The sequence below is a fragment of the Vigna unguiculata genome, chromosome 1 (assembly GCF_037176805.1).
Source record: "Vigna unguiculata cultivar grain cowpea cultivar isolate G323 ecotype 2 chromosome 1, ASM3717680v1, whole genome shotgun sequence".
In the NCBI taxonomy this organism is placed as follows: domain Eukaryota; kingdom Viridiplantae; phylum Streptophyta; class Magnoliopsida; order Fabales; family Fabaceae; genus Vigna; species Vigna unguiculata.
Genome location: NC_140792.1, coordinates 32,546,573 through 32,568,386, shown reverse-complemented (window position 1 = coordinate 32,568,386; position 21,814 = coordinate 32,546,573). Strand labels below are relative to the sequence as shown.

The following is a 21,814-nucleotide window of genomic DNA, read 5'->3' as shown; positions in this document are numbered from 1 at the left end:
GAAATTTTTACGATAGATCTTAAAGTTGTATGTATAGATTTAACTAAATATTTTACATAATAATATATTTGATTATATAACTCTTGGATTAATTTTCGAATGGTTATAGGGTAAGAGTAGTTCTTAGCTTAATCCAAAATGTCAACAATAAAATTCTCTTATGTTTGAAACAAATCTTCTATTCAAATCAAAGAGCTTTCTTTTAGGATAGAATCTAATTCATAGTTTTGATATCATGTTAAGAAGTTAATTAAGAGCCTAACTTAATTTTACAAAATCAACTTATAAAATGAGGTTTGTATCGTAAATCTTTTCTCTAGACATATGAACTTTTCTTACCATACCAACATACAAAGCAATTCAATGGCTCAGCATAATGATTGTCTGTTAATTTTTCAAGAATTATACACAAAGCACTTTGGTTTTTATTTCTTTGGAAAAGAATGATTGCATAACACTACTGTTGGAAGAAGTCACTCTCATGTTTGTTGAATTTTCTCAGTTCCTTGGTTCTTGAAATGAACTATGAGATATTCCAAAGGGTTCTGCGGCACTTCATGATGCCTCATCTACACTAGTGGAGTTAACTTCATCCAATTATTTTGGTGAGGACTTCACCTCTCTCTCACCACAATCGGTGAATAACCAATAGGGAGAAGTAAACCAAGTGACACTTATTATCCTTTTCATATGGTAAAGAAGTCAACTACTCAAATTTGATGCAACCTTTTTGCTCTTATTGGTTAGAACTATAAAAGCCTTAACAAGCTCCTCTTTGATCATAAACAGAACAGAGGCTGCAAAAACACTCTGCACTATCTTTGTGCTCATCCCCTTATAGAAGCCAGTTATTCCTTCATAACGGATCATTTTAAGTACAGCATCAAAAGTACCTGCATTTATAGCTTTAGAAAAGGGAAGACATACTTTGACAAAGTGGAATAGTTTTGTTTTCTTTCTTGTTATGATTGTTGATGATTGTAAGTGAAAGGCTTAAAGATACAGAAATTCTTAATTAAAATGAAGAAAAAGGGATTATATCAGAGGCATGAATCGAAAAAAATCAAAGTCCTAAGACTAGAAGTAAGACCAAAACAAAGTATATAACAGTTAATCCGTATTTCATAATATAAGAATTTTCTAGGATTCTGTATACTCCCTCTGACTCTTGGCTACAAGTTAAAATTGATCAAAGATCGCTAATTAGGTAGATCTCAAGTGTTGCCAGCACTCCTCTTAAGTAAAATAACAAATAGCACACTTTTTCTTCCCTTTTATTCCTCTCTTGTGTACTGGGAATATAAACCACTTTGAACAGCAGTTAATGAAGTTTCAGCCACAATTTTAATGATTCCATAGCTTTAATATTTACCAAATAGAAGAAAATCAATGATCATTGGTCGCTTCAACCAGATATTGGTAAGAATGAGGTTAAAACAAAAGAAAATATATTCACAACATCCAAAGGCAAATTAAGTTATAGCTTATATATCTAAAAGCAAACCTGAGTATCTTAAGGAGTTATTGCCACCAATCTCCTGTTTTGCTTGAAGCCTTGACTGTGTACAAAGAAACATGTAGTGGCATGAATCGTCAGGCACATATAATAGTGTTATGATGCAAATGTGTTTAAGACATGATGAGACTCTGCAGAAAACTTCAAAAGATCAAATTCTTTGCTGTACCAAGAAAACTATAGTTTCATTTCCTGGAATGTAATTTAATACAATAGTGGACCAATGATTGATGATTTGTAGGATATATACTTTGAAGTGGATGAGGTTTTATCTTATTAATAAATAATAAGTGAGGAGAAGATGAAGGAACAATTAGTTGATTTACCTTCACAACTAGTAATGGATATGTTGTCACAGTGGCTCCAAGCTTAGCTATTGCTCCCACCAAAAAGACCTTTTCGAAGGATAGGACGATGCTTATTTACTAATATTCAAAGAATAGGAATATATATATACACACACATAAAACAACTTAAAACGTTCTTGTACAACATGTTTTCCAATTGTTTCATTTGAAAGTACTTTATACCTCCAAAGCAGATATACTTGTATTCCCTTGCTTCTTAGCTGCACGTTTTGCCCTTAGATGCTTTAATGAGCTTTCATAAATCATAAACTGAATTGATGGATTGCATACCTGTAATGAAAATTCTCAGAGATATGGAGATTATATAAATATTACACGTGAATTTGCTGCATAAAAAAAATAAGTGATGAGGCTGACCATAATAAGGGCAGGGAAGACACCCTTCCAAAATCCTACTGTACCCGCTTCGTTGTACACTTCTCTAGCCTTTTAACCAAAACAAGATTCATATCAGAATGAACAGAAGTGAAAGTGATAATTATGCACATCTTAGGTATAGTTGTATTCTTTATATTGCCAACCAGGACAACCCTATGAATAATCCATGCCTTTTGCTTTTAACGATATAACATATCAACAATTCAACATGAAAGATCCTGATAGTAATTGCAGGAAGTAACTCAACCACTTTTGTTTCTGACAAATGGAGCATGCAAAATGTCAAACAATAGATCATTTCCTGATATAAAAAACCTAAAATTTCTAAAGATTTGCAAAAATAAAACTCGATTGGTGTTGTTATAGTTCAAAGTTATGGTTTGAACAGTTATGCAGTCATTAAGAGAAGTAAAAACAACAAGAACAAGAAAATTCACACTCAATCCCTGACCAGTGTAAAGAATAAGCAGTAGTTAGAGAAGGAAATGAAATAAGAGACTAACTGCATGTATAGTTCCATATGGTCGAGGTTTCATAGAATTCAGTTCATCCAATTTATCTTGCAATGTGGAGTCTGCTATGGCGCTCTCAGAAGCAGCCTTCCTTAAAGCTTCTTTCTTTTCATCCATAATTTTCCTTTCTGCTTGAGTATGAGTCTAGAATAAAAATATAAAATGTCACACATCATTAAAACTGGACCAAAATTATGGATGCATGGCTTGAGTGTAGCAACAGGGCAATCAAATAGTAGATAGCCTTGAGCATTCAGAGTCTATGGATTCTAACCCTTTTTGGCTTTAAGCCACATCCCGGCATTTTCATGTGAAAATTGTTGAACTTTTGTTAGACGTCAGTAGTACACACACAACTTTTAGACACAAGATACATAGATTACACGTTAGCATTTGACTCAGTTAAAGGTTAAGGGTATGTTTAGAGAAACTTGTTCATAAAATTTTTATAAGCGAAGGAAAAATGAAATTCACACCTCTATAAACAAAAATTAACTTAACATACATAATGTCTCACTGTAAGTGACCGTATTCATAAAACAGAAGAAAAAGATCAAATGAAAAGCAACCAGCATTATGTTTGACAACATATAATCATATAAAACAGTCCAGGAAGAAAATAAAAGCATCTGAAGCACCTGCATCCGAGTCACTAAAACCCATATTGGATTCGTAAACAACACATTCAAGGACCTGAAAAATAAGACAATTAAACAAGAATATCAAGCAAAGAGAGAGAAGTTGCATTCATTATCACAAACACAACACAAACATGTCTATTCTGAAATGCAACATTCAAATAAAATTTGTATGATGGAATAATCACCCAGCAATTGCAGCCACAACAAGCCAACCAAACATCCCAACAGTACCATCTCCATGCCCTTTCACCTTCCGAGCAGCTGTAATCGCCACTGCCTTGTTCTTGAAAACTTGATAGAAATAGTAGTAAATGCCCTGAAAACAGAAAAATAATCATTTAGATAACTACCCACAACCCACTGAGTAGTCTTGTTATTTTGTTTTTCGTTTAATGGTTTCCCACACCACATGTATCCTCATTCAGATGTAATATTGTCCAAGACACAGTCAAACATTAAGTTTGAGCACCACTTTGAATAAATATTTGAATCTTAATTCATCAGGTTATCGGAGACTAGCCCCTTTCGCTAGACACAATCTCATTCACCACACACCGTGTCTTAAGCCTTGAATTTTGCATCTTATAACAGGTGCATACTGAATAATCAACAAAAGCTATTGTAGTGTAGAAGAGTGCTAGCTAGCAACATACTCAAAGTTGTTTCTAACACACTCTTCTTTACTGGTCAAATTTTATTGAAAACAACAAATTCATGAGTGAAGTTCATTACATAAGAAGTGAAACCAGCACAATTATGTAATTTTATAAAATGTTAAATCAATAATAACTAGAGATTTCACAAGCGTGTATTGGTAGGATTTCCCGTGTGGGGTATGGTCGAAAACTGAAAACCTGAGAAGCAGCAGTTCCAAGAAGAGAAGGCTTGAGGCCACTGTAGAGTCCACCCCAACCCTCAGTTTTAATGACCTAAAAAAGGGTCACAGATATAATAAATATACCCTCATAAAATAAACCAACCAAATGCCAAAAAGGAGCAAAATTTGAACCTGAAAGATCTGAAGAAGAGTGCTAGGAGCAGTGGTTGTGTTGGAGGGCAAACTTTGCTTGTTCTTCTTTAGTGTTCTCTCAGTTTGCTGGCGCGTGTTTACCTGAAAAATTGCAAGGGAATTGGTCACACAGTCAAAGAGAGAAGCATATAGAGAGAGAGAGAGAGAGATTACCGTTTGAAGAGGATAAGTGATGATTTGAGCAATGATTCCACCACCTGCACCAGCCAATCCATTCGCAATTGCGTTTGATTCTGTCATCGTTGTTGCAATTCTTGTTCAATTCTTTCTTTTTCTTTGTGTCTTAAATCTTAATTCTTTTAGCTTCACTTAACATAATTGTTGCAAAGACAAGATATCATTAATAGTTGGACATGCCAAGACTTTGACTTTACACGGAAAAGTCTGTTAGTAAACGGTTTATTATTATTAGTTAGTTATCTTGATCAGTTAAAAGAAATAAAAATAATAATAATAATGTCATCTAGGATGTCAAAAAAATCCGTACCCACGGATATTCGTGATAAAATCCGTAATGGGTAAAAAAAAGGGATTAAAAATGGATACCCGCTACCCGCGGGTACGGGTATTTTTGATACCCGCATGTTAACGAGGCGGGTACGGGTATCATAGTATCCGTACCCATGGATACCCGTACCCGCTAAACTTTAATTCACAAAAGTACCCTCATATATATATATATATATATATATATATATATATATATATATTAGTAAAAATATTATTTTTTCTAAGTTGTACATCTTGTCTTCTGTCTTCATTATTCAAACTTCAAGTATTAGTACGTTGTCTTCTTCCAAGTAACCCCTTGACATTCTTCTCTTTCCTTTATTTGAAATTGCACATATATATCAAATCATGTATAGACAATTATGTTTATGGTATGCTGGTTGTCAAATGATGAAATCAAAATAAGAATACTTGGCACGTGGCAATTGAGGTTTATTATTTGTTTATTTTGTTTATTTTTTAGGAATCAATTGGAAAAAGTGAACTTTTTGATCAAAAACACTAATTAAAGAATTTTCATTGTGTTGAACGTCATTTTATATTTACTTTTATAATTATTTGGACTTGTATGAACTTGAGTTTATTTGAACTTTATTTAAAATTTATGACACTGATGTATTTTATTTTATTTTATTTGAATTTATAATTAAATATTTGTTTTTTAAATAATTTTGTAAATACCCGCGGGTACCCGTGAATATCCGCGGATATGAAAAAATAGACGTGTACCCACATAACGGATACCCGACGAATATGGGTACGGGGAAGCTACTACCCGTACCCTACCCGCCCCGTTTACATCCCTAATGCCACCTCTAATATTATGTATTAGAAATAAATTCAATTTTTTTGTCTTGGTTATAGAAATATGTGTATAATTTTAAATATATTAGTTATTACCTTTTTTTTATCGTATTTTTAATTTACTCTAACTAAATGTTCACTTTCTCTTAATGAAAATGAATGTATTTATTAGTTAAAAATCTTAAAGAAGAAATAGAATCACGCAATATCAAACTACTTAAGTATCTGAATATTTTTTTGAATATATTTTAAAACTCTTTTTATTAAAATTAACTAATTAATTTAATTATCTTTATTAGTTTTAATAAATTAGATACGTATTTGTTATACATAAGATGAGACAAAGAAAATGTTAGTATGTTCAAAACTTTTTAAATTATATTATTATTATTATTTACTCTTTGAGTAGGCAGGTTAGACATAACTACATAAGAGACTTTTATCCTAGGTGTGGATCATAAAAAAATCATACATGCACATAAATTATCATAAAACAATTGAGTTACTCTTATCCATATATAAAATAGTATTTACATACCGAAAATAAAAGAAAAAGTCATTATGGGAATTTGTTGGGATTGAGTTTGAATTCTATATTAATGTGTTGTTTTGTTTGAATTTGAGGGTTATGAGTGAATAAGTAATTTCAATTGAAAATTCATGCACAAATGGACATGTTAAAATAAAAAGGCTAGTACATTTAGTTGAAATTTTATATTATGAAATTTCTTGAGTTTTCTATGCATTATGGCTAAGTGTTAAACTAACACTTTGAAGTAAGTAAGACGTTGAAGCAATTCTCTTTTTTCTAAGATTCTTATAATAAAGTAATTGTTAGTCATTTAAGGAATGAAGAAAAGGTATTTGAGATATTTGTAATGAGATTATCATACTTTAAAATATGCGATCAAGATTAAGATGCTCAAATTTTAGAATAGTGCTATAAATATTATATTTGTGTAAAGTTAAGAATGATTAAAAATACAATCAAGAGGGAGGTGAATTTATTGAAAAGTGTTCTTTAATTTTTTAAAGAAAACTTTGCCTTAAAACTATTAATCACAGAAGAAATTCAATACAATGATAAATGAATCAAGAAGATGGAAGAGAATGAGCAAAAATAAAAATAAAAAACTCATATTTTTATACCGATTCAATTCTTTCCAATCTACGTTAAGTTAATCCAACAATATGAACTAAATTTTTCGCTAAATAATCTTGAATTATCCAATTATAAAAAAACACCTTTGTAAGTAGAACAAAATATTCAAAACATTCCTTAAAACTCCATTTAATAGGATTTACAAAGACAGAAACACTCAATAACCTACAACACATACTAAACACCGATGCAAATATATTAAATCAGATTACAAGAGAAAAAAAATGTATAACCTAATATGTGATAGATTATACAATAGAAAATTTTATAGCATAATCACTTTCTCGATAAATCTTGAGCACTTATTTTCCAAACAAGACATAATGTATTACACCGGAGAATATCTCTTTCAAAAAATAACATAACTTTCTTTTCCAAATAAGATGTAATGTATTACACCAGAAAATATCTATTTCAAGAAATAACATAACTTTCTTTTTAAAAATGTAGGAAATGTATGCAATGAAATGAGTAAAGGAAAGCTTATTTTTAAAAGAGTGTTGAGGTTGCTAATTGACATAATTAACTATATATAAATATAATTGATTATTCTTCATCTAACCTAGAAATCATTTTCAATCAACACAATCCATTATTATTAAACATAATCAATTACTTACAAATTAAATTTTTTATTTTTTCATAAATGTATAACATAATAATTTATTATTATCCTTGATAATCGATTATTTTCTAAATATATGAAAAATAATTTTTAATCAACATGACTATTTTTTTTTAACATAGTTAATTATATAATTAATTATTTCTCAACACATAGCCTATTATTATTTTCAAAAGAAGTATAAAACTAAAATACTACCTGTACTTTTTCTTGTGAATATGCAGTTCACATGTTCATCCTACATTATCATCATATCCAAAATGCATTTCAAATTATGTATTTTAAATTACATATTTTGGAATGCAAAATAAAAAGTACATTAAAAATTTTACAATTCAAAATACAAAATTTATATTATGATATCCTCAAATGATAACAAAAACAAACTAGTCTCTTCAACCAATATGTCGGAACAAACGATGGTGTAGAAAGAAGAAGACAAAAGGAGAAAGATAATGACAAATATATTGCACCACATATCACTAGCTTGGTATGTTTGGGTTTATATATTTCATTATATGTGTTATAGTTATTGAGATTGATAGATTGTGATTCTATAGATATATGACATAAATTTTATACATATATGACATTTGACACCACTTTTATCCCAAAAACTTGAGGTAATAGTGTTGAATTTTTATTTTTATATAGTGTTTAACTTTGTCTTTTCTATTCAATGTTGAACTTTGACTCACTTGAATTATTCCCAAGAATATGTACCACAACTTTGTGCATGACAAAAAAAACATCTTATTCCACTGAGACAAGAGAGGTGGAGTTTTGTGCAAGGATTGAAACATTGATATTTCAATTCAGAAATCTAAAACAACATAATGGAAAACAGCAAAATTATATCTTCAAATCCCTTTTACTTGTTCTTTTGTCATATGAATATTATACTTAGCAACAAAAGGTGCATCAATGGATCCAACCCATAATATTCCATCTTTTTCCTCCACTTCACTAATAGACCTCCCTTTGTTCCATTTTTTGTCTTCAACAACTTCTAATATATCTCCATCCTCACTTAGCCTAATTGCCATTCCACTACTTCTTTTAAGCTTAGCCAAATATGAATAAGCTTTTGTAATGTCCAAAGGAAGTGCAAGCAAAACTTTTCCAATCCATGGATATGATAAAATCCATTGGATAAATTTTTCTCTTCTCGAGTAAATTCCCACCCAAAACCCCCCTCTTGGACTTCGTTTGATGTTGTCTGGGAAACCTGGTACTTGAGCAAACACTTCCAATGTTCCAGCTTTTGGTGTTTCTAGCCAATACCTTAATACTCTGCATGTTGTTGTCTCTATTATTAGAATGTAGTCACTATCTTTGCTTAATGCTACACCATTTGCAAACGAGAGATTGTTTAGAATAATGCTAAGTCGTTCACTTTCTGGTTCATATTTCATTAGCTTCCCCGATTTATCTTTGCTCAAGATCAAAGAGATGTAATTCCTGCATTTCACAAATATTATCATCAAGGAAAAATATGACTGAATATAAGAAAAGTCAAATACAAGTCTAAAATATTTTTTATCGTAAAAGAAACATTATTGACTTATAGTCTATTATATAATAATAAAAACTTATTTTCAAAACATCATTTTCAGCTGTCTAACACATATATTTTCATCGATCCAACACACGGAGAGACCGACCTATGTGTACATGAGGATGGATAAGGACACTCCTTGATTTTGTCAAAATTATTACTAAATATATAAAAAAAAAATGTTATTTACTTCCTTAATCTTATATATTTGTCTCCGTAGACATATTGTCTCTACTGACCTAGGATTTTAGACATATTGTCTCTACTGACTTAGGATTTTAGATCCGTCGGTGAAAAATGACCAATCATAAATAGATTTAGGTAAATAGATAATTTTAGTTTCTTAAATTTTAATTGTGTTAGTTTAATGTTGAAATATACCTCCTTTGATATTTAGAACTACTGGTGGTGAAGTAGACTGCTCCAGTCCGTTGATCAACATCCAAACCATTTGTGAAAGCCAAGGGTTCATCTTCCTCATCTTCTTCTTGTAGAGTTGATATGAGTCGTGATGGAGTGCCACCATTGGGGCCAACAACAACTAATCCATTGTAAGCATCTGCAATGTAAAGTTCATTGGATAGCTTGCTAAAGCACAACCCAAGTGGTCGCCCACACACGTGCTCTTTCTTCGGATGCTCCTCGTATGCTCCTCCACACTCTTCATTCCTGCCAAACACAACCTTATCAACCTTCCCATCTTCATTTTCTTTTCTTACTTATTATCTAAAAAATGAAAATTTTTATCTTTAAAATATAAATGTAGCAAAAACTCCCTTCATTATTATGGTTAGACAGAGAGGGGGATGAATAAGAAAGAGAAATAAAGAAAGCTTCAGTTTGGGCCCACGGTATCTTGAACAGGTAGTAAAAGAACAGTGTTCGCAACAAACCAAATGTTTCCACTAAAACCAGCGCATGGATCCTCTACACCCATACTACCTCCACAACAGTAATCTTAGCCGTTACATTTACATCTAACGGTTATTAAAAGACAGAATGCAAAAAAAAGTTATTGCATAAGCTTGATATGGTGCTGTAGGGGTGGACAGCTGTAGACAATCCAAATGCAGTTCAACCATCATGTAACGATTTAATGCAACCCAAATTGTAATTACACCTTTCAAATTTTGTCCAATTTGGACCGTAATCAATACGGTTTAGGTGAGATTTACTTTGTTTAGAAACTACGTATTTAATTTAGGGGAAGTACTTCTGCTAAATGGGATAGAATTAGTAGTTTTTTCTACAATTATTTAATGTAATTATTTATTACAATTTTTATTTTTTTTATTAGTGATTATGTGAAAGAGTCTCACGTCAATATTATTTCAGAACTTATTTTTGTATTTCTTTTACTGGGAAAATAATATTTTCTGAATACATATTCATACATATATTAATTTTAGTGTTGGACTTAAACACAAAATAAAATAACACACTTCGTATCTTAATTAGTTATAAAAACATAACAAATTAAACATTTAGGTAATTTAAATTTGATAAATACTTTAATTAAATATGCAATATATGTATATTGCTTAGAAAAAATAAAAAAGTTTTAAAAAAATCAAATTGATCACAATATATTAAATAAGTATTAAACAATCAAATTTTATGTTTACTTTAAGTTTTAGATAATTATTTAATATAATAATATCAAAAAAATATCCGTATAATAATTTTGCTAAAACTTAACTTATCATGTTTAAGGCATAATCAATTTGCAAAGCTTGATTACATGAAAAAAGAATGCACTGATTTCATTAATAATTATTTCTCTTATTTTCTTTTGTTAAAACAAATAACTTTACAGTTTTATTTCTACATTATTTTGCTTATATTTCTCTTAAAGCAAACAAGCAATATTCCATTTCTCATTCATTTATTTTCCTTTATCACGTATTTATTTCACTTTCTCTGTTCCGTATTATTCACTACCTTGAGAAGAGTGAATTATTATACCCTAACGTGTTTTTTTTTCTTTCTTTTTTCCATTTTTCTCAACTAAATCAAATATGTTTTCGTTTTTTACTTATTTATACTCGTTTTAGTTCTTTCTCTGTCAAACAAACTTAATTAACATATTTCAAAGTCTGATATAACCTAAAAACTTACCTATTTATAACTAGTGATAGAATTATAGTCCAAATAGGTCGATTACGTTTATTGATTGATTATTTAATTTAAAAGCAAAACTAGTAGTTTGAGGTAAATTGACAACACGATGAGCTTGTGTTGGGGGTGAATTTGTGGGGACGAGTTCAATTTCATTTTTGCTGAATTTGCACACCGAAAACTCTCGACCAATCCACACAGCTGAAGGTTGCAGAAACATGTTTGGATAGTTTTTTATCCCTATTAATCATTATAATAATAATAACACCAAATAATAACTGAAGGAATTGTTTGATTTTATGAGAAGATGAAAAGGTTTGGATAAAGCGTAATTTTCTCCAATTTGTACACATGCAGCATGAAGAGTGTGGAAGAGAGAGAGCGAGAGAGAGAGAGAGCACCTTTGCAAGGAAGTAACGGAAAAGTTGAGCCAACGATTCTCGGAGCGCTGCCATTTGATGATTCGACCGTCGGAAATGCCCGTGTAAGGCCCTTCGCCGCGGGGATCGAAGGCGAAACTCTCCGGTCCAACGCCGCCGTCAATCGGAACACCTTCGTACTGCCAATCCTGCATGCCTTCCACGTCTTCCCCCGACTTCCAAACGCCGCTGTGCATGTGCACCGCCCAAGCGGTCGCCACAAACGCCGCCACGGCCACCGCGAAGTGCGGTTGAAGCCTCATCGTGGATTGGAGAGGGAAGAGAAAAGGATGAGGGAGTTGAGTTTCGGTTTGTGTGCCCTGGCCTTTTTAACATTAAATTCAGAGATAGAATTCCAAAATAATTCGCTACATTCTTTTTTATTTTATTTAAGTATATATAAGCCAGAATAATGTTATTTGAAGAATTTTTTTTTAATTCTTCTTCCATTTAAGTATGTTAAGGTGAATTCTTTTTAGGATTATATTAGTTTACATGAAAATAAAAGATAAAAATAAAGAGTAGTTGTTTTTACATGCTTGATTTCCTTTACATGCTTTAGTAATATTTTTACCTTAACATGTTTCAGAATTATCTCGAAAACATAATTTTTGTCTTTATAATGTTAAACTAATTTGAACATGTTTTTAAGGTTGTCTTGTATCCACGTGTATATATGATAATACCTATCTTTATAGATTTTAAGATGATTGTACTTGGTTATTAACAACCTATTATTCACCATAGGCTGGGAGATTATAGTGTGTGGTTGGAGTTTTAACTTGTAGTCTATGTTTGGAAAAAAAAGTTACTTTGCAAAAGCACTTTTCATTTTGTATGTTTGAAAATGGGATTTTCTGCTGATACGGGAACCCAACATTAGTTGTTATAATATCTTAGTGAATCTGAATTTTAAAGGGGTGTTAATATTATTTTAATGGACCTTCAATTCATTTATTAAGAATTTAAATAGGAACTCTTATACTCTAACTCAATAAGATTTCTGCACGAGTCTCACAAAAACACCACAACCATTGATGTTTGTGGAAACACCTATCTCAAAAGCTGGGTTCATTTAATTTATATTGAATTCCTTACTTCTTAAAAAGCTTTTAAGAACTAAATATAAAAAAAGTCTTGGGTATAACTCCTAATTTCAAACTTGATAAATGAGGGATCTAAAAATCTGTAGTAGGTTAAATAGTGAAAAACTACACTATATTCGATCTTAGGCATGGTAAATAGATAAAAAACTAAGAGTTTTCCTTAAAATAAAAGGAAAATTATTTCTTTATTATAAATTTTAAGCGCAATGTAATTTATATATTTAAAGTATTTTTTGTTGTTGTAATTTTACACAAAATAAAATACTAACACATAAATAAAATATTTTGATTGTGGGTCCACTTTGCCTACCTATGGGTCAACATCACAGTAATTCTCTATTTATATATTTAATTCGAACAACCATGAATATAATAAGCATGCCGAATGGAAATCAGAATTTCTAGAGTAACGTTGTTTCTTTTAATAAAAATTTTATATTATATTCTTAAATCTATGAAATATTTTCATATAAAATTTAACAAAAATATTATTACTACAATGAATTGTTTCTTAATTACTTTTTTCGTAAGAAAAGGTTAATCAATTAGAAGAAACATAATTTTCTAGTTTTAACTCTTTGAAAAATTTAAAAATTGTTTTATATCAAAATTTCTTATGATACATAAAAAATATGCAGTTTTAAATAAAAACAAACGTAAAACTGGGTATTTTTTTTTCAATTTTTTATTTAATTTATGTTGAAAATACATACTTAAATATATACATAAAGTAGACAAAAATGATATAATACTCATAGTATAAGACTCGTTCTAATTTCTATTTTTTGTATTAAAAATACAATCATAACAAGTTTACACAAAACAATAAAGTAAGAATAAATTATTAATTTATATTTAGCATATAAAAACCTGTCTAACATATATTTTTTTTATGTGAATATCATTAGATCATGAATATTGTAATGAATTACCTATCTTTATACTCAGTAATTATACTCAGTAATACATCTTCACTGTTACAAAATCTCATATCATATGTCATTATATTAATTTTAATATCCATTCAAGTTACATCAAAGTCATATTTTAAAATATAAGCGTTTTTGGTGATTTTGATTCAATATTTGTGTTCTTTTAATCTTTTTAACCAAATTATCTTGATGTGAGTCGATGTAAATTTGTTGTACATAGGACTATCAAATAATTGATTTTTAACTATATTAGAGTATTTTAATTCAAGATTTCATAATTAATATAAAATTGATGTGTAAATATTTTATATTATGAATCAATTCTACAAATTCATTGAATTGTCTTTTTACATGAATATAAATAAGAAATCATGCATTTTTTTTAATGATCGTACTTTTGTATTTTCAGACAAAAATGGAATGATGTAAATGGAGATGGAATAAATTGTAAAGATGAAGATAAAGATGATTAAAGTGAAAGTGCTTGAGAAATCGAAAATGTAATGTGCAAAAATGAAAATGCAATAAAATAAATTATCATAGATAGAACATAAATTGGTAAAAGAAACAAATAAAAGTGGTGACCCAAAATACAATAAACATTATCATTGGATTAGCCATTAAAATAATTGATTTATTTGATTAGATCTTGTTTCATCCTAGTAATTTATTTTCTTACATTTTTTACTTTTCTAGTTCGTTTACTATCTTACTAGTTTACATTTCTTCAAGTTTTACTTCCTTGCAATATTTATTTTTCAAACACATATTACTTTAATTTATCTTTCTCTTTAACATTTACTTTCCAAGTTTTTAACCACTTTTACATCATTTATGTTTTTAAAAGCAAGTTAAAAATAAAAATAAAACAATAAGAAAAAATCACAAACTAGTGACATATTTTTAACGTTTGAATTAAAATGTCAATATTCTTATTAACTACATTAAACTTCAAGTTAACATTTGAATTATAATTACGTAATTAAAATATTAGAGATAAATTTCTTAAAAAAGGATGATAATAAAAATATATAAAAATCATAATTAAGTCTTTAATTTTCAGCCTCTTCTATCATAAAGTATTGTCATTTGTCTCTGGATTTATGCAGAACCGATTGTGTTTGGAATGATTTAGAAATAGAAGATGCAGTTGGTGGTGTCAGTGGTTGTGATTGATAAGAGTTTTAACAAACACAAATTAATATTTTGGCCAACATGTGTTCTCAGTAGATTTGTGGATCATTGAACTAATCATGGAAGGAATCACGTTTGAATTTGGTATGGACCCATTCAACCGGCCAAGACACTGAAAACACAACAAACCAATGAAGTAAAATAAAACATAACCTTTTCATGTTCTAAGAGATGTTTCTCTAATATATATTACTGCTTTTATTACTTCAAACTTTCTTTTATTCTTATTTTTACTTTTTACCTCTTTAAATTATTTAGAAAACACCATAGTAAAATTTGTCTTGTCGTATATTAACTCCCTTAAATCTTTAAAAACATTACAATCGGGCTTGATTTTGTTAAATTTCGCTAAACTACTTAGAGTTTCTTGATATTTTTCTCCTTTTAAAGTTATCATATAAGAGACATTTGTAAGTAAAACTAACTTAATTGGAGAATTTTGATCAAGAAATATTTTTTTTATTTATAGCTTATTTCTTCTTCTTCTTTTTCATGTGATTTCGAAATTCGTTATATGAGTAGTTAGTAGAGAAAACGTTAATGTGTTCATTTAAGTTTGTACTGGTGTGGTGATTTGTAAGTTTGACTTCTTAGGAGTTACTTATAGAATCTTTCATCATTCTTAGTTTATTATATTCTTTAGTAATGGATTTCTTGAAGACTAAGACTTTGTTAACGAAAGCTAATTTTGGTTATTGAGTTTGATGGAATTACAATTATAATTAAAATTGGTAGGTTGAAACTTAATTTAAATGTTCATTCAACAAAAAATAGAGATGTAAAAGTGCACTTTAATAGTTTGGTTTTGACTGAATGTTTGATGTTATTCAGAGTCAATGAAATGTTTTTTTATGTGACAAATCTAAATCTATATCTATCTATCTATATATATATATATAAATAAGGTAAAAGTAATTAGTTGGTGGTTGTATTTTGACATTGAAAGGATGGAACTTAATTCAAAGTTAGAGAGTCTTATTTAAGTACTTACTTACATCAATATATAGAGTGATACTCCTCTATGATCATGAAACGGATACTACTAAAAAAAATTATAATTTCTGTCAATTTTGTTTTGGATTTTTGAAATAATTAACAATGTATATATGTTTATAACTAATTGTGTAATTAATAAATAGTTAATATAATTGGAATGTTACGTAGTGTATAATGTATATCCTTATAGAAGGCAACGTTAGCTTAAATTTTTGCAAAAGTATACTTAGTAAAAAAATCATATCTTAAGTTGTTTAAAATGTCTTTAAATCTACCAAGTTAATTTATGTTAACAATTTTTTTAATGTATCAAATAAAACCTATTATAATATATGAAAATTATATATTCATGTATCATTCTCAATTATTAAGAATATTTATTTACCTAAAAAACAAACTTTCAATATTATTGAAAGATAAAGTTATATTTTATTTTAAAATTGATTGCAAAGTGATATTTAAATAAGTAATTTATTGCATTATAATATACATACATAATTATATATAATATATACATAATTTATATATATATATATATATATATATATATATATATTATAACAATGATTATAGTTACTAATGTACTTATTTTAACAATAAAAGAAATAATGCTTACAACAGATAAATACGATAAATTCAAATTTTTTAAATAAAGATTATGATCAAATTTGTCACGATGGAATTTGACTTATTTTTGTTTAAAAATATTAAATCGGTTTTTTAATTTTTTTTAGTCTTCATTTGATCCTAATTTTTTAAAAGTTGATAAAATTTGATTATTTTTGTTAATTTTCTTGAAGTGAATCCATGATTTTTCATTAAGAAGTAAGGATTTAATAATGATGATTTGACTTGTTGGTATAATTAACATATTTTTAGTGACAATTTTTATGAAAAAACATTGATCTGTTTCAGTCAATTTAACAAAAAGAACAATTTCCATCAATTTTTATAAAATTATGATCAAATTGAGACTAAAAAAAATTGAAAGACTAACTTAACATTTTTAGACGAAAAAAGTAATTAAATCTAAGTTATTTTAATTATCAATAATCTTGAGAAAATTTGTGTAATTTTCCAAGACCAGTCTACTCTTTAAAATAGTATAATTACAAATGTCTAAAACAAATTTTGTTAAATTTTAACAATTTTAGAATTTTAAAAAATTGAAATGATTACAATAAAATTAAACTTGGAGTTTAAGTTACAATCGAATTAGAAAATAATTGCGACGTTTTTATATAAAAATTTAGCTTTTGCATTCCTCCTCTTTCGAAATGAAGTAAGCCATTCTTTTATACTTTCATGAGAACAAAGAATGGTGAAAAATATTTTTCACTCGTAATAAACCTAAAATGTTATGTTCTCAACATCACATTCTCGAAAATATATTTTTATTTTTATGAAACAGAATATCCTTAATTTTATATCTTTGCCATCTCAACCAAAAGGTTTCATTCTCACCAATAAGTTAGGCCAACACAGTCATACATTTTTTTATTTTAGTTAGTAATTTAATTCAGAAGTTATATTTGTTGAGAATTGTCCAAATATGAGTTAAAAGTCTCACGTAGGATAGAATAGATAATACATAAGATAAAATTAAATACTATATAAGAATAAAAGCTCATAACACTATTACCTTACCTCATGTTTTTTGGACAAAAATGGTGTCAAATCAAATATTTTATATCTATAAGACCAATGTAATATATAAAAAACTATAATCTTACAATATCTATAATTCATGAAATATATAAAAAATTCCAATAATACTATATCACTATGTTATCTATATTTTTTTATTAATTTTCAAAATAAACACGAAAAAACAAAAATAGAAGAGGTTGAGAACAGTTCCTTACAATATTAAAAGACAATATCTTAAAAATACTACCGTAAAAGAACAACTCTTACAAACAGTCTACTTTAAAATAGTTATTATATTTAAATATATTAAGTAGAAAAGATATGCCTTGTCTTTCAATTCAACATTAAAAAGTGAATTAAAGAGGAATGATGAAAATTAAATATAAAAATGAAGGAATAACTATTCTTGAATTAGACTTTATAACTAGTTAACATGTTGATTTGTTTAAACAGTTAAAACATAAAATGTTTTTTGTGCATTTGTTCATGAAGTAGAATGCAGTGTTTTATTATAGCGAACAAAAGTAAAAAAACCTGTCTCAATAACCACTCAAGTAATTCTGAATTCTACATAATGTGCATACACAACTAAACCTTATTGAGAGAAGATGATCTGAATGACCATGCGACTATCCATGATGCACTCTCACAAACTATAAACTCCAATGAAAGGCATCAACACAGACGCAATCCAAAGCTTCCCATCTTTCTCTTCAACTTCACTGATGAACTTTAAGGTCTTCCCCTCACAATCTTCCAACACTTCCAGTATCTCTCCTCTGTCACTTAGTTTTACAGCAGCAGCATGAGGCTTCCACCCTGCAACTGATGAGTGCAACTGTTTGAAGTTAAACCCAATCTTCAGCATCGCTTTTCCCGCCCATGGATTGGAGGAAACCCACTTCGCAAAAGGGCTTCCCTTTGCATGCAGAGCTACCCAGAAATGCCCTTCTGAATTTCTTCTGATATTGTCTGGAAAACCGGGTAGTTCCACAAAAGTATCCACTTCACCAGCTTTGGGTCCACGAAGCCATAGTTGCAGGATCTTGCAAGTAGTGGTTTCTGCCACCAGAACAAATGATCCATCTTTGCTTAAAGCAACACCATTAGGAAAAGCAATGTCACGTAATAAAACCTTCACTTCCTTTGTTGACTTGTCATATTTCATTAACCTACCGCTCCTGTCTCCACTAAGGAGTACAAGCATAAATTGCCTGCAAACAATAATACAAAAACTATAATAAGGAGTATCAATTAAGAAAAGTGTTCCTCCATTGAAGGAACATGTGTTTGAGCTGAATTTACCTTCTCCGGAAGATTGTGCTTGAGTCAGTGAAGTAAATCACATCTTCATCTTCACTGATATCCATGTCATTAGTGAAATGCAAGGGCTGGCCTTCAACTTCTGTTACCACTTCAGAGGCCAAACCCCCTTCAGATCCCACCACTTTTAGGCCTAGGTACGCATCAGCAATGTACAGATCTCCAGTTTTCTTATCAAATTTTAGTCCTAAAGGCCTCCCACAAACATGCTCCAACTCTGGTGCAAATGGACGAACACAATTCGACCTTCAAAATAACCCAACTAAACTTGTTATAAATTCATAACAAAGTTAAAGATATCCTAATTATAATTCTTGTCCTCACATATAAACATAAAAATCAGCATATATGCAGAATTCCCCTTAAAGCATATAAAAGCCAGACATGATATATAACCAGTGTGTTAGAGCAAATCTACACTGTTCCACTACTGAGAAAGGACCTTTCTTCAAGGTAACGATTCACAGTGTAGAGTAAAAATAAAACCTTCATTCTCAAAAATCAGGAATCCCCCAGTGACCCAATTAAACTCTCACCAACAAAACACTAACATGTGGCCTGAGAAAACAAAAGGCGTGATAAAAGGGAAATAAATAGTAGCAGGAGCAGTGATAGTAACAACAACCATAAATAATTATAAAAACAGTATACCTATTGGAACTGGTGAAAGCAAAATCAGTCCACCCCTGCTGCTCGCCTTCCCACTTCAAAATCCGGCCGTCGGCGACGCCGGTGTAGGGCCCTCCGCCGTGAGCGTCAAAAACCAGACTTTCAGGGCCGACGGCGCCGGCGACATGGAGTATCCGCGCTGCGTGGAGGTGATCCTTGGATCCCGGAAGATGGGGCGGAGAAAACAGGGCTTGAGGGTTGAAGAAGGAGAAGGTGATGGCTAAGAGTGCAAGCAAGGTTGCAGCTGCAAGGAGCCCTGGGTTCATTCCCAATCGCAAAAGTTGAACAGTGGAAGAATGGGAGGAAGAAGGAACGAAGGAGAGTGTGTTGCGCTCTGTTTCTTTGTCCCTCCACACTTTAACGTGGAGTGCTTTGAATTTTGAAACACCCAAACTCTTTTGTCAACATGTGTAGTGTCTCAGACTAACGTGTGGCAAAGGATTCTTTTTTTCTCAAAAACAAAAACACTAAATAATAATTAATTAATTAATTACAAAAACAAAAAATATAAGTACTGGTGTTTGTTCAGAATAAAGGTGAACTAGTGAGTAGTTGCACGGATTTCCGTGCTTGCTTACTTATGGAATGTGACATTTGCTTTCTTGCCATTGTCGACTATTTTGATTTGGTCGGATTTTAAATTAGCGATAATAAGAATGGAAAATGTGTGGTTTAGATTAATGCAAATCATAAATTAAGAAATATCTTTATTTCAATGTGTAAAACAAGATGGTGAAATTGAATAAATAAATTATACAAAAAAAATATGTTAATTAAAAAGTACATAACACAAATAAAAAAGAGTTCAAAATTTTATAGCATTACTTTTCCTAAATAAAATCAATATTTAAAAAAAATAGAAAACAATGCACTAGTCCCTTACTCTTTTATTTTTTACTGTAATAAAATAACTGCTAATTTTTCTATTTAATTTTTTTATTTCATGCGATTATATATATATATATATATATATATATATATATATATATATATATATATATATATATATAAATTAAAGAAATAAGTGAAAAGAGTGATATAATCAACATCGTAATCGTTCACTCTTTATAGTACCATTGATTTCCTTTTATTTTCAAAGTTCATTAAATGGGAAGAGAGGAGTAGGACCACGTAGATTATTATTATCTAGTAAAAAAATTGTTCATGCAAGGACGTGTTATTCAAAGCAAATATTCTCTATATTTTAAAAGCTTATATATATTAGTTTTAAATATATGAATGATGTGATAATGTTTGTGATAAAGACGTAAATATAATAAATGAGTGTTATTAATTACGTGGCTATTGACTTAGATGGAAAAGAGCGTATATTTTTGGATGATATTTTAATTTTGTAATGTTTTGTTATGCTAGAATTGGAATATTTTAGTGAAAACAAATATTACAATTTTGTTAATGACCCAATCATCTAGATTAAAAAAAATTAAAGAAATTCCTATATTTTATTTTGTTAAGTATATATAATAAATCATTCCAACTATATTTTTTTTAGAAGAGTTTTGATAACAATAAAATATTTAAATTATATATATATATATATATATATATATATATATATATTTGAATATGTGAATGTGTGCTTGTTAAAAAATTGTCCAATGTGTTTAAATTTAATTTTATGCAAGTACGTCGTAACAACAAACGATTTTTTAGTCAAACATACATCAATGGATGCACAAAATATTCCACATTGATGACATAGGTCAAGCAAAAATCATATATTAATGGAGAATCAACCATGGTCATCTCAATATTTATATAAAAGAATCAATGACGAAGAAAAAAACACAACAATTAAATATAATTATTTCAATCTTCTAATGCTTAATAGATACTAAGTGTTCTTAGTGGATATGATAAAACCTTGTAATTCTTCAAGTATTGAAATTACCACATTGAGTTTAAATTGTCCTCTTTGTAGAGTTTGTTCCTATACCATTTTGTGAAGTCATGATCTCAAGGTAAAGGTTAAGACAACATAACCAAAAGTGATTGGTGCACTTGTTGTAGTCAATTTATTTGGTTAGTGAAATCTTTTAACACTACTAAAAAGACTCATATTTCTTACCAATTTTGTTTTAAAATTTGTTTGGTAGAAAATAATTTATAAATTTTGTTATGAAAAAAAAATTGTAGGAAATTGCTGCCAATTTTTTTGCAAAATATTTTGTATAAAACACTTTTTGCAACAAATTTTGTAGGAAATACTTGCAAATTTTATAATTTTGTAGGAAATGATTACCCACGAAGGAATTATTTGTCAATTAAAATTCTTAGAAAAA

At 29.2% G+C, this 21,814-nt stretch overlaps 3 protein-coding genes across 3 annotated transcripts; all 3 read right to left on the bottom strand.

Moving 5' to 3' along the window:
- Positions 1-349: 349 nt before the first annotated feature.
- LOC114164838 (peroxisomal nicotinamide adenine dinucleotide carrier-like) lies at positions 350-4,775 on the bottom strand. Its single transcript, XM_028049612.2, has 11 exons — positions 4,599-4,775; positions 4,425-4,526; positions 4,270-4,344; positions 3,601-3,731; positions 3,413-3,467; positions 2,766-2,918; positions 2,242-2,310; positions 2,047-2,154; positions 1,843-1,911; positions 1,505-1,559; positions 350-893 (listed from the first exon to the last, which is right to left on the bottom strand). The coding sequence occupies exons 1-11, from the start codon at positions 4,683-4,685 to the stop codon at positions 703-705; spliced, it is 1,095 nt and encodes a 364-aa protein (XP_027905413.1). The 5' UTR covers positions 4,686-4,775; the 3' UTR covers positions 350-702.
- Positions 4,776-8,275: 3,500 nt separating this feature from the next.
- On the bottom strand, positions 8,276-11,986 carry LOC114178830 (protein STRICTOSIDINE SYNTHASE-LIKE 2-like). The gene is made up of 3 exons (XM_028064945.2): positions 11,624-11,986; positions 9,486-9,773; positions 8,276-9,007 (listed from the first exon to the last, which is right to left on the bottom strand). The coding sequence occupies exons 1-3, from the start codon at positions 11,902-11,904 to the stop codon at positions 8,407-8,409; spliced, it is 1,170 nt and encodes a 389-aa protein (XP_027920746.1). The 5' UTR covers positions 11,905-11,986; the 3' UTR covers positions 8,276-8,406.
- Positions 11,987-17,972: 5,986 nt separating this feature from the next.
- Positions 17,973-19,892, bottom strand: LOC114165214 (Calcium-dependent phosphotriesterase superfamily protein). The gene is made up of 3 exons (XM_028049876.2): positions 19,494-19,892; positions 18,825-19,088; positions 17,973-18,733 (listed from the first exon to the last, which is right to left on the bottom strand). The coding sequence occupies exons 1-3, from the start codon at positions 19,775-19,777 to the stop codon at positions 18,166-18,168; spliced, it is 1,116 nt and encodes a 371-aa protein (XP_027905677.1). The 5' UTR covers positions 19,778-19,892; the 3' UTR covers positions 17,973-18,165.
- Between the last annotated feature and the right edge of the window lie 1,922 nt (positions 19,893-21,814).